The sequence below is a fragment of the Perca fluviatilis genome, chromosome 5, assembly GCF_010015445.1.
Source record: "Perca fluviatilis chromosome 5, GENO_Pfluv_1.0, whole genome shotgun sequence".
In the NCBI taxonomy this organism is placed as follows: Eukaryota; Metazoa; Chordata; class Actinopteri; order Perciformes; family Percidae; genus Perca; species Perca fluviatilis.
This window is the reverse complement of record NC_053116.1, coordinates 19,716,324-19,729,874: the sequence shown is the minus strand read 5'-3', so window position 1 is coordinate 19,729,874 and position 13,551 is coordinate 19,716,324. Positions and strand designations below refer to the sequence as shown.

At 41.7% G+C, this 13,551-nt stretch overlaps 1 protein-coding gene across 2 annotated transcripts in view; it reads left to right on the top strand.

Annotated features, from left to right (window-relative positions):
* camkvl (CaM kinase-like vesicle-associated, like) overlaps window positions 1-13,107 on the top strand; it is a 36,672-nt gene extending 23,565 nt beyond the window's left edge. Inside the window, exons 2-12 of one of the 2 annotated variants that reach the window (XM_039800211.1) lie at window positions 3,113-3,219; window positions 4,676-4,807; window positions 5,118-5,192; window positions 6,194-6,332; window positions 7,172-7,292; window positions 7,908-7,983; window positions 8,146-8,282; window positions 8,575-8,653; window positions 8,749-8,836; window positions 9,209-9,217; window positions 10,437-13,107. In XM_039800211.1, coding sequence (XP_039656145.1) covers window positions 3,125-3,219; window positions 4,676-4,807; window positions 5,118-5,192; window positions 6,194-6,332; window positions 7,172-7,292; window positions 7,908-7,983; window positions 8,146-8,282; window positions 8,575-8,653; window positions 8,749-8,836; window positions 9,209-9,217; window positions 10,437-11,933 — 2,448 coding nt within the window. In that variant the 5' untranslated portion in view covers window positions 3,113-3,124 and the 3' untranslated portion in view covers window positions 11,934-13,107. The remainder of the gene's footprint in view (window positions 1-3,112; window positions 3,220-4,675; window positions 4,808-5,117; window positions 5,193-6,193; window positions 6,333-7,171; window positions 7,293-7,907; window positions 7,984-8,145; window positions 8,283-8,574; window positions 8,654-8,748; window positions 8,837-9,208; window positions 9,218-10,436) is intronic. The other variant, XM_039800212.1, reaches the window with a different exon arrangement.
* Window positions 13,108-13,551: the final 444 nt, after the last annotated feature.

The window sequence follows — 13,551 nt, the reverse complement described above, 5'->3', positions numbered from 1 at the left end:
GACGGTTTTTGGTTTGTAACGTTAAAATGTGCAGATGAAAAACAGAAATGCATGACTGAGGAAATTATTGAATTGTGTTTAAAAATATTATATATAATAATTACTGCGACTGAAATGCCAAAACACCCAGAACAGAGCGCCAAGTTTTAATGATTCAAAGCAGCACCTGCTGATGAAAGATCAGTGGTGGTGTCACCGAGTATGGCTGGAATGTTGCGTTGTACTTCAGTGCTTTCATTTTATCTCTGATATTGTGCTACCTTCACCAACCTCACAGATATTAAGAATGCTTGCTATGAATTTGTTTTACAGAGAGGCTGCCATGTCAGCAAGCCTTCAAATGCGTTCTGACTTTGGGGACAGCCCTTGGTACCCTCATAAAAATGAGTCACACAGCCTGTTGGCACATACCTACATGCACCCACATGCGCATACCGACACATTCACCTGTGCAAACATTCACACGAACATAGTTGTGAAGCTGTGAGGTTGAGAGGTTCTCTCAATCTGCCTCTGCACTTCTGTGTTTTACACTTTGTTCTCATGTACACTTTGTTCTCTATCCTTTTCACTTAGTCACAGGGCACCTTCCTCCTTGGCTTTCTGTTCCCATTGTTTCTCACCTTTTTCCTCCCATCTTTTCCTCTCTTCCCTCCTCATCTCCTTTCTTCTCCTATCCTCCCATATCACCTCCTACTCTCAGTTGACTTCAAGGTTCGTACTGACTCAGTATTCTGCGGGTATGGTGTTTTTAAGGCGAGAAACAATCACCAGTGACACAAGACAAGAATGACAAACATATATCTAAAGGAGAGGACAGACAATAAATACATATCTTCACACCTTAAACACAAACAGTTGGCCGATATTCTTTAAATCGTCAGGGAATAATATCAAAAAGGGAAGAGCATCACTCAAAGTTTTCGACTAAAGGTAAACCCATCATGACTATGGAGAAACAAAAAAAGGTTGATGCCAGTGTTAGGACTTGAAGATTCACAGATGTTGAAATAGTAGCTCCAGCAAATCCCCAACATTGTTCCCAGGTCACTGCTAATGTTTTGAAAATCAACTGTGGCCTGGAGAGTATCTCTAAAGTTAGAGACAGCAGGAATGGAGTTTTAGAGCAGGCAAAATACTTAAAACTGTAACCATAGTGCTCAAAAGTTAGCATCTCAAAAGGTTATTGGCAAGCTTATCTGCTGACATTTGTTGCTTGGCAGTTGTTACTATATTTCTGTGGGGACGCTCTGTTCCCACAGGGATGGAGGCGCTCCATTCATATCAAGCCAGCATTACCTTCACCGTCCTGGACCTTGTAATGGCAATGTTGTGCTTACATAATCTTCTGGCAAAACTAGGCCTTTTCAATCCACCACTAAATTCCCCTCAGTCTCACTGGGGCATTACTCTTACACAAGGACGCACATATGGACACACATGTACACACACATGCACACACACACACAAACACATACCCTTCTGCTCAAATATATATCTGTACATGTGACATATCCGCATCAACCTTCGCACTTTGCTCAGGCATACACACGCACTGATGCATGCACACAAATACACACAAACAGTGTATCCCAGCGCTCTGGATTAGGGGTACAGATTAGAGATTAGGGCCAGCACTGGGATTACACAGTACTCTCCCTCCCTGCCTCCACCATAGATCAGAAGCACCTCTGCCCCTATCATCTACAATGGTGATGCTACACACAGAGAGAAAGAGATAGAGAGAGAGAGGATTTTACATCACTGATATTCATTCCTTAATCCTAAATTAGCACCCGCAAAATGTCATTACCTCTGAGGATTTCTATTGTCTCTTTGATCTTAGTTCTCACATCATATTCTCTATTTTTCTCATTTCTTTTCTTTCTCCATCACTGCATAACACACAACACAATCCTGCAGTCCACTTCGCTGGCTGCTTCTAGCATCACTCACAGTAACCACGACTCCCATTTCCTCTTATCACATATTTCCTGATTAGGTCAATTCCATTGTTATCTTGATGTAGTCCCAAATCCCCACTGTATGGAGAAATCTCTACAAAGGGAAAGTTAAGAGAAACAATAGAAATAAGTTATCCAACAGAAATGTGTTTTGTCAGGTATTTAGGAGAGGAGGACATTGAGGATGGATGGCTGAAGCTTCCAGGGAATCTGTCTTTTAAAGTAGCTGGAGTGTTGAAGGATGTGGGTGAGGATTGCCTGAGGACTGTGGTGAGATGGTATATCGATTGCTGATTCACTATCTAGATCCTTGATTTTCTACCTGGGTGTTTGGGACCTCCTGGGGGTCACAAGCTATTTTAGGCTGGTGAAATACATGTATATATATATATATATATATATATATATATACTGTACAAAATCATTGGCATGGATGTTGTTTTTTTACACTTGTGAAGTGCATTTTTCAGGTGCAGTGCTAACAGTGAGCTGTGAGGTGAAAGGAGGAGTTAGAAGTCATTCACAGCAAGTTTAAAAGGTCATGAACTACTGATCTAGCTCAAAAGACAAATCCAAAATTACACCCACACACATGCAGACTACAAACGAAAAACTAATTTTCCTGTCATTAAAACCCAGTGCTGTCAGTGTTACTTGGGGCACCAGTGATTGCCGAGGAAGCCAGCTGCTTTAGGGACACAGGGACACTGGCCTTTATAAATAAAGTTTAACTTGAACTTGACAGACGTTGCACAGAATCTGCAGACTTTAGAAGAGTAGAGAGAAGCTTAGTGGGTAGCTTAGTATCTGTTGACAAGCCTGGCACGCAACCAGGCTGCCAGAAGCGTTAGTATCCAGATTCGTTCAGAAATAGACTTAGCTGTATCCGTGGTTCTCCAATGTACTGTATATTTTCAAGGCTAATAGTAACGGCACTCCCTTGGTGTCTCTAACTTCAACCACTGGAGGCTTTCATAAAGTTTCGTCAGTCCCTCTTTTCCGCTTTTACATGCGTATCCATGCTGCTCTGCAATCCCTTTATCTGTGTGTTACCTGAAGGTGTCATCAAAATAATTCATGCTTTCCTTTCCTCCTTTGTAGTGCAATGATTGAAATTGATTGAAATGTCTTTTTTTTTTATTTCTTAGCTGAATGCCGTCATGCCATTTGGGTGCCTTGCCCTGCGAGATGGGCGGAGTTACGATAGCATGTCTGATGTCACGGACAAATATGAGATTGGACAGGTCCTCCGAGCGTAAGTACCATTAAGCTTTATGCATGGATCTGTGTTGCCTTTTTCCCCCTCCTCTCACATGTAGAATTCATGGACTCATTCCAGTATTCCCAAATGGCCTTTATTCCCTTTATGAATAATTTCAAATTGGATTTTCCCTGCAGATTTGGTTTGGCAAATGGTTTTACTGAAGAAATGACAGAAGGTAATAGCATGAGTCTAGTGTGTAATAGACTTAAGAGACACATTTTTCACTTTTAGCCAACAAATACAAATGTCTGTATATTTGTGATCATGACAGTTCATGAAACACACTGTTGGAGGTATATCATTTATTCTGTTTAAATATTCTGTGTCATGCCTGGAATATTTTGGACATATTTTCAAAGAGATGTGACACTCATTGCTGCTTGACTGGCCGTATACTAAAAGTTTTCTTCTCATGAACACATCCTTGACACATTGAAGGCGCACACACACACACACACCCACACACACACACACACACACACACACACACACACACACACACACTCATACCAATCAGTGTAAGGCCATATGGCAACATCAGCATCTGGCCTCAGAGATTTCTGCTCATCTTTTATATAACAGACACACACACACACACACACACACACACACACACACACACACACTGATACATACAAATATATATACACACACACTCAAGTTGGCCACGGAGCTCCGGCCGAAAGGAAGCGGGCAGCATTTCGTGAGTGGTTTGTTGTTCTTCCGTCTCCTGTCTGAACCTGGCATGAGAATTTCTCATTGAGGGTGATGAGTACATGCTTTTTTTATGTGGGAAAAGCTTCTTTTTTTTAATATAAGAGTATTTCACATACTTTGAAACATGTCTGGAGGGGGACTTTTAAATATTTAAATGTTTATAACTATTCACAAATAGTCTACATATACAGAAAGAAAGAAAGAAAGAAAGAAAGAAAGAAAGAAAGAAAGAAAGAAAGAAAGAAAGAAAGAAAGAAAGAAAGAAAGAAAGAAAGAAAGAAAGAAAAGAGTGCCATTGAGTTTTCATTGACAGTATTTATTGGCCATGAAAGATTTAATGTGAAATGTGTAGTTTAATTTTGCATCACACAGCTTCACAAAATCCATTTGCCTTGAGCACTGTATGCCCTAAAGACTCAAAACCAGACGATGGCCGGCTCATGATAGCCATAGACCCATTTTGGATTTGTTATTTATGACCCTTTAATTCTACTCAGTGACTCTCGACCCAATTCAATTCTTTGACTGTATTTCACCAGAAACAGTGTTTCCCTATTATGCTGTGTGCTTGGGCAATATTCTCAGATGTGATCAACAACATCCATAATTTTTTTTCCAAAAGCATCTTCACATATTTTGTGCTCTAACATTATATTTATCTTCTCTGCCTTGTCTTCTGTCTGTCTGTCCGTCTGTCTGTCTTTCTTTCTATTTTTTTTTTCTTGCGTAGGAAGGAGTTCTGTGAGCTGTGCTTGGCTAAGGACAGACAGACAGACAAGGTGTTTGTCTGCAAGAAATTCCTCAAGAAAGACGGCAGGAAAGTCCGCAAGGCTGCCAAGAACGAAATCATGATCCTGAAATTGTAAGCAGTCGGTCTGTGCACAGATGGATGTATGTTTGAGGGATGGAGAGAGGCAGAGAGAGAGAGAGGGAGAATTATCGAGCATTATTTGTAATTTCTGTTCATATTTTCAGTTACACAATCCATGCAATAACCCTGGTTAATAATGTAAGCTGTATTTGAAGTATCTACCAAGCTGAAGAGATTTACGCCCCGCAATCTTGTATATAAGGTCATTTAAAAGCCAAAGAATGGTTAGCACCCTTCAGTTGCATGTGTGACCCTTCACTGTTGAAAGGTTACAGTCTATGACTCCTTTTTGCTGTTCCAGGATCAACCATCCAAACATCCTTCAGCTGATAGACACATTCGAGACCCGGAAAGAATACCTCATCATCCAGGAACTGTGAGTGTTTCTTTTTCACTATTTATCTTTCTTGTGTAAGTAATGTGTACTGAAGTGTGTGTGTCTTAATTATGTATGTGCCCTCATGTACCTTTACACACACACACTTAGTACACACTCCATCAGCTAGAGGGTAGGGGTTGCGTCTACCTTTTATTACTGTGTGCTCTGTTGCTCCCCAGAGCAACAGAGGAAGGTGTTAGATTTTATGAGATATTTGCTCTTAGTAACACTCAACATTACTCAGTGCTCCTGAAGCACTGCTTGGTCATAATAGGGTCTCTACAGAGAGCTTGAGATCGATACGTCGGAGCAGGCCCAATCCACGTCACTTGTGACTAGTGCATTTTTTTTAACATTTGAAACTTTATTTGAAAGCAGTAATATTGATTGGAGCCGAGTGGGCAAATTATTTCCCTTCTGATACTGAGATAAAGAGAGACACTCAAAGTGATTGCAGTCATCTGTGTGTGCATCAGTCTGTTTATGAGTTGGTGTCTGTTCATAGCGCACATGTTTGCCCAGCCAATAGTCCTCCATGCTGAGGGCGATACGTGATGGTCACACCCATCATTTATACTCTCCCAAGGTAACCAAGTCTTTTAGAGTAATGACCAATACTCTAATTTTTATTTGCTCAGCATTGCTAGCCTAAGGCCAGTAGAAGCAGATTGCCTTACTAATAAACAAAAAAAAAACACGAGCACAGGGCTTTTGATAACTGTGTTACTGAAAGCTTAAAGTGAATTATTTTGTTGCAGGTGGATAACAGTTGCACCAACTTGCATTCAATTTATTAGTATATTTGCAGATGTGTGTGCTTATATGTGTGTGTGTGTGTGTGTGTGTGTGTGTGTGTGTGTGTGTGTGTGTGTGTGTGTGTGTGTGTGTGTGTGTGTGTGTGTGTGTGTGTGTGTGTGTGTGTGTGTGTGTGTGTGTGTGTGTGTGTGTGTGTGTGTGTGTGTGTGTGTGTGTGTGTGTGTGTGTTTAACTGGATACAGTGCCACAGGAGGAGATGTATTTGACTGGATTCTGGACCAAGGGAATTACACAGAGAGAGACGCATCCAATGTCATCAGACAGGTGCTTGAGGCTGTGGCGTACTTACACTCCCTCAACATAGTTCACAGGAACCTAAAGGTACACGCTCCCTCTCTTTCTCCCTCTCCCTACATTATGGCATGTACGTCTGAGTGTGGTGAGTGTCATTGCAATAAAATGACTGATGGCATGCCTCTAAAAATGCAGGAAGAAATATAACAAACAGATTTGTTTGATTGGATGGCTCTCTCTTCACTATTACATCCCAGAAAACAATTTTCAGTATCAACAGAATCTCTTTGGAGACACATACATACATTGCACTGCCATCTCATTTAATGACTCAACATTTGATAACCTTATTAGCAAGGGAGTAAACACGGACTTTATGGCTTAATGCAATCTCTAGTGATGCACACACACACAGACAGATTCATATCTTGAGGCCCCATTATCAACCCATTTGGATGTTGGGCTTCAGACTCCCCCTACTGGTAGAAGCCAGAATTTCTTTCAGTCTATATTGTATATACTGCTATATGGTCTTGACTCATATATCCTGTAAACCCATGAAATTGAACGCAGAACACAGACAGATTTGAGCATAAAATATTATTTAAAAAAATTATTTAACATAATAAAATATGTAAAAACATATGCTCAAATCCCCACACATGCTCTCCTAATACAATGTCTACTACTTTCACGACATCCAACATGGTGTACATCCAGACATCATCATCCCAACCAGTCCTCAATGGTTTAAACAGCATCACCATCATCACAATGCTGAGATTTTTAACAGGTTGCAGTGGTATTATTTGTTATCAATATCCATTTATTTGTAGCAATGAACCAATTCAATAGTGTGGAGGGGTTCAGTCTGTGTGTATGTGTATTAGAATACTTAAATACTGTATATCCCTCATCTTGTTTAGCTGGAAAACTTGATGTACTACAATGAAAACAACCACAACAAAGTAGTTCTGCGAGACTTCTACTTATCCCGGTTTGAGAACGGACCCATTACAGAGCCTTGTGGAACACCAGAATACTTAGGTAGGATACCCTCTATTTAACACCATTTATAATTCTGTTTGTATATATAACTTTACTTCTCTATGTTTCTCTGTCTCTCATACACTCATATGCACTTCCATTTGCTTAACATCCTTTTTGTGAATATAGGCCTGTGGGCATATTTTACCTTGATTGATGTCTTTTCTTAGTGCTTTTTACTGTAAGATCAAAATCTGTCAGAGATAAACCGTTATAGTGAAAAAAAAATAGTGTACATGTTTTACTGGGTCATGAAACCCAGTAAAACATGTACACAGAATTGAGAGCACCTAACTCTCGCCTTCCTCCTACTCCTCTCTTTTCATATCCTCTCATCTCCTGTGTGTCTCGCTCCCCTCTGAGGTGTATGTGAGGGTAAGTCGGAGTGCAGAACTGTGCTTTGGCCTGGTTCTCTCCAGTAAAAGGTCATTATTCATAATGCTGAGCTGAGTAATTAGACAAATAAATAAGGAATGCGAAAAAGTGAGCTCTTGTCTGTGCGGGGTGGAATTATGAATGCCGTGCAATGGTTTATAAATGAAAACCCGGCCACTCAAATCTCTCTTCTCTCTCTTCTCTCTTTCTATGCCTGCTCTTCTCTTTGCTGTCTCTCAGCTCCTGAAGTGGTGGCTCGTCACCGATATGGTCGTCCTGTGGACTGCTGGGCTGTGGGTGTCATTATGTTCATACTGTGAGTCTCCATAAATAATTACCAAAGCTATAATTCAACAAGCAGGGCAATACAAATTGAGCTGTATATAAAAAATTCCAGCTGAATCATTTCTTTGTTATTTGCATGGTTTCGAATTACCTTCCCTTGCTCGGTCTCTTTATGTATGTTCCCCTTTTGCAGCTTATCAGGTAACCCTCCTTTTTATGATGAGACAGAGGAGGAGAACACAGATCTACATAATCGCATCATCTTCTGTCGCATTGTTGCTGGTGACTTTGAGTTTGATTCTCCATACTGGGATGACATTTCACCTGCAGGTACATAGCTCCACCACATGATGGCAATAAATACACAGCATCGGACATGTTGGTAGTCAGAAAAAAGTCTACTTGTCCAGCAGTAGCCTAAATTTAAAGGAGCTATTTAAAGTAAGATATTTAATGTCACATAGCTCAATCTTATTTGTCACTTTTAACAACCAAACGTTTAATCATCCTCCATGATTTATCAAATTTACATTCTCTGTTTTAAAAAGAAAGATTTCAGATTTTTTCCTAAAGTCTTATCACAGATGATGCCACCTTTTGTCTTCTTTTGTTTCTCTCTCAGCTAAGGAGCTTGTCTGTCGACTCATGGAGGTGGACCAGATGCTGAGAATCACCGCACAGGATGCACTTTGGCATGAATGGTAATTGTGTGCACATAACCACAAGAGCACAAACATTTTTGACACACGTCCACAGGATTTGTACTCACTTGTATGCTGTCTGTCACCTGTGACAGGATTGCGGGGAATGGTGCATCGGAGAAGAACCTTAAGGATGGTGTGTGTGCCCAGTTTGAGAAGAACTTTGCAAAGGCCAAATGGCGGGTATGAATTCACTCACTCTCTTTCTGTAGCAGTTCATGAAGTTGGGGATAACATAGCCATAAGCAGCAGAGAAAAAAGAGGAGAAACAAGATGAGAGCTAGGGCCAATAATAAAGATGCCTACAGAGAGAAAATGACACCAATGATTATGATGATCTATTTCTAATGATGATTGCACATGAGGTGCTTTTAGCTCAGCATACAACTCTGCAGAGGTATGTTTTACATTTTCAAATTATATGGTGGTCATAAAGAAGTTCCTAGGGGTATAAATGCTGAAGACCAAGAAGGAGGAAGTCAAGATGGCAGTGCTGACCTAACGGCATAAGTAACAGTCATAACCCTCTTCTCTCTTTTCCCATGTGATTCCCAGGAGTTGAAGGTATTGTAGTTCATTATGAGGGAGAGTGGAAGGACAGAGCATGGGCAGAAACTCACCTTCAGTCTGGCATGATTCAATAACAAAACATCTTTCTAATGGCTGAACATCCTCTTGATTTAAAAAGAGGCTTCTATTGGTAAAAGTGTCTATAATAATCGACCAAACAGCAAACACTTAAACCTCAGCCTTGAGATGTATTGACCATGTTTGGGCTGGTGAAACTCTCATCATAAGCTCTGTTCCTGCCCACTGTCACTCCTGTCCTGTCCCAGAAGAGATCCATCCACTCTGCCCCACTTTTCTTCATTGGATTAAGAAACAGATGTTCAAAGTGGCCCGCTCTGCTCCTTTCTTATTCCTCATCTGCACTAGTCTATGAAACCATATTGGTAAAAACACGACAATGATCAGCAACAGGGAAGATGGTTTGCTCATTGCTTATGTAGTTTTGTGTAGATAAGGAGAGGAAGAAATGGAAAGGATATAAGGGATATAGGCCACTGTGGACTGTTGAACTGCAGAGATTTGAACTATAAGGCCCTCTGTCATTCCTCTTACGTGAATCCTGGCTCATTGCCCCATACTGTACCTCAGTGTTACATTCAAGTCATACTTAAAGCTGTACAGAAGCTACTCAGTTGAGCCATCTTGCATTCAGTGACATTTCTGTGTCCAAATGGCTTTTCACTTCCAGAAAATCAATTCCCTGGTTTAGAAACAACTGCTAAGCTCACACATTTTCCCTTACTCCTTAAGGGTTTGTAGTTTTAAAGGAGTCAGATGGGTGTAAGAGTGAAGGAGAAGGAGATTTACACTTATCTGTTGGCTAACCTTTTTCCGACAACAAGCTTTCAAGGAGTGGCTTGGAGAGAGTGAGTCTTGAGATTGATTTAAACCAGGGTATAATATGTCATAGCCTACTGGAAGTAAACAACTGGCACCAGTCTTACTGCACTGTCCCTTCACACTAATCACATCTCAGCTCTTAGTATAATGACGCTAAATCATGGTGCCATGACAGGCTTTTTGTCAAATGCTTGTCTTCGAAGCTTCTTTTTTATGCTTTGCAATAACCAACTATAGTATCAAAGTTTTGCTCTTTTCTTTCAGGAAAACAAGCCAATATGGGTGTTAATGAAAAAGCAACATACTGTAAATCTAATTCTCTTCACACGGCTATCCTTCTCTCCTTTTTTCTTTGCCTCTGTCTGTTTTTCAGAAAGCGATCCGTGTCACCACCTTCATGCAACGATTGAAGAATTCAGAGACACTGGCTGAAAGTTCAGCCGAGGCTCAGGGCAGTGAGGAGGCAGGAGACAGTAAAGGGTGTGTGTCACAGGGAACAAGTGATGAGGGAGACAAAGGGACGAGTGATGGAGGGTTGACATCAAGTAGTGTGTCTTTAGAAGTTGCTGTTGAAAATACACCAGTAGGTATGGACCAGGATGAGGGGAGGAGTAAGGTCGGAGAAAAACAGGATGAGGTAAAGATGAGCATAGGCCCTTCAGTAGGAACGTCCCCATCAGATATTCAGGAGCCTCTCTGTCAGAAAAGCCAATCAAATACAGCCCCGAAACTCACACAGGAGGAGCCTGATAAGGTTGGTGCAAAGAAAGCAGTAGGTGATGGAACCAGGAAAATAGCTGCCAATTTGGGTCAAAATAAAGTTGTTCCAGAATCCAAACCCACTCCTGTGATGACGCCCGACCCCTCCAACCTGTCGGACGGTTCTTTAGGAACTAACCTTGACAAAAAACACACATCCGCCTCCCCTGATCCCAGCAGCAAACGTAAGATGGCTGCAACGCTCCATGGCCCTCTACACACAGCATTTGTTGCTGGAACAGCCTCACCGGAGAAGAGGCCAGCCACGCAGAGGGAGCAAAAGGATGAGACTGACGGAAGCTGGTGTCAGACACAGGTACCTGATGCAGTGGCAGAGAGGTCAGTGGCAGTCACTCCAGCAATGGTGCCTGGAGCTGGGGCAGATGTAGGACTAGGAGTTAGATTAAGGGGTGATACTAGCCCCGTGGGTAGAAGGGAAGGGGATGCCAGGTTAACAGACAGATACAGCGCTGAGTTTAACATAGCGAGGCCAGGTCCTGTGACAGGACAGGGTTGTTATGCAGTAGGCAGCTCTGCTAGTTTGGGCCGTCACGCCACACCATACAGCCCAGAAGTTGGGACTGTAGGGATGGGGATGGCAGGAAGCTATGGAAGTCCATACAGTTCCCTGTATACGAGTGGAGCAGGGATAGGGATGTACGGGACTGGGCTACCACATGGAGGAGGTGGGAGCAGCACTACAAGCGACTGGCAAATGGACAGTGTGATCGAGCAGATAGAAAAGCAAATGGCCGCCGTGCTGGAGAAGATTGAGGGAGACATGCCCTCGCTGCTAGAGCAAATCAGTGACTGCCCCGCTGAACCACCACGTGCCAGGAGCACACACGCCTCGCCAGCCACCTCCCGTGCACGCTCCTCACAACACCCCACGACTGCAACCTCGGCCACTCCTCCACCTCTTCCAACTTCTCCCAGGCCTGTGCTGCCATCTCTCCCTCGCCTTACTATCCCTCCTCCCTCCTATCCCCCACCATCCCCACCCACACAATCCTCACCCCAGGCTACAGGAGAGCAGGAAGACATGGATGGACAGAGGGATGCTGCTCGTACCAGCCAGTCCCCCAGAGCTGGGATGGGCAGGGGGTTATGAAGCAGGTGTCCATGATGCAACAACACCTGTAACATTGAATTTATAGTATAAATTTGAAGGTTTAAAGACCCAGAAGTATCATCCATTTACTCCCTAGAAGAAAAGGAATCATATAATGTTGTTTGGTTAGGCTCTGTGTTCATACTGGTTTGAGAGAAAACTCCTTATGGCATTCAAATACTCTTATGACTAGAGTATAGAGGGAGTACTGGATCTCTCTGTAAGCTGCAAAGAGAAAGATCTCAAAGGTTTGTTTACCTCTCAAATCCAGATTGTGCTCATGACTGCTCACCATACAACCTCCTCATACTGGAATCCAAGCACTCAGCGCAGTTTGCAAATTATAAATCTACACAAGTCAGAAAAGCTTGATGAAAATGCTCAGCTAATAGTGAGAGTTAACAGGAAGTGTTATGATTTTGCATTATTCCCTATGAACTGTAAATACAAACAAAGAACTGGGTTACTCCCATGTTGTACACTTCCTCATATCCAAGCTGACATGACTGAATCAGCTCATCCCATTTCATTATTTTTTGTTCCTTTTTATTTATGTAGCTATTCATTCTACAGTAAGGCTGCAAAATGATGAACTTGCAGTCACACAGTTGTACAGATGTTTGTGAAACTGAACTGATCAAGTATTTCCATTTGCTGCTGGAGATTGAGATTGAGTTTTATTATATGTGTGTGTATTTACACGTGAACTGTCACTCAAAGTCTTGTGAGTTGCTCCACACCTTTTGGAGAGCTGGGGAAACATCTTAAGATGCAAAATGTTGCGTAAAGGCTTTGCAATAACACACACACGCACGCACGCACACACACACACACACACACACACACGCACACACACACACACACACACACACACACACACATTTCCTCTTCTTTTTTTCAACCTTCTCCAGAACTTTTGCCCAAAAGGTATGTTTTCATTTTTCTCCAGTTTTGTTGACACATTCATTTGGTACTGTTTATTGGACAGTACTGTCTATATTGGCTCCTTTTTATCATGTAAACAAGTATTTCTGAAGTTCACTCTGCTTTTGGATCTATGTAATACCAGGTTATGTGCTTTTCTCCTGAACAAGTCTAGACATCCACTATTTTCTGCTCCTATGTAAACTGCGCTCTGTTTGCAAGTCTTTCAATAAAAAAAGAAAAAAAAGAAGCAAGATCTCGAGTTGTTTTATTGGTTAAAAGTAGGCTAGTTGGACCTAAAATGATGACACTTTAAAAACGGTTGCAATATATAGAATACACAGGGCCATATATAGCCTAATGAATTACAACTATGCTTTTTTTTATGGCTAGTGCTGAAAGAACAGTTAACCGCCATGCCTACAAGTCCCATCTGGCCCAGCGTGAATTTAGGATTAGTCTATGCCCGTAAAGGCACAGGGGGAAGAAAATATTCGTTAACGGTTAATACATATTATTACACTATTTAGCGGTGTAGAATGTAATACACTTTACCTTGTATATAGTGTGGTTGAACATTAAAGAAGAACAATAAGATGTACTTGTGATAAATCAATTAGATTTACTTTTTAATGATACCCCTGGACGGGAATAATGGTTGTGGCCTGTAACGTGCACATGTTGCTGCTTTGCT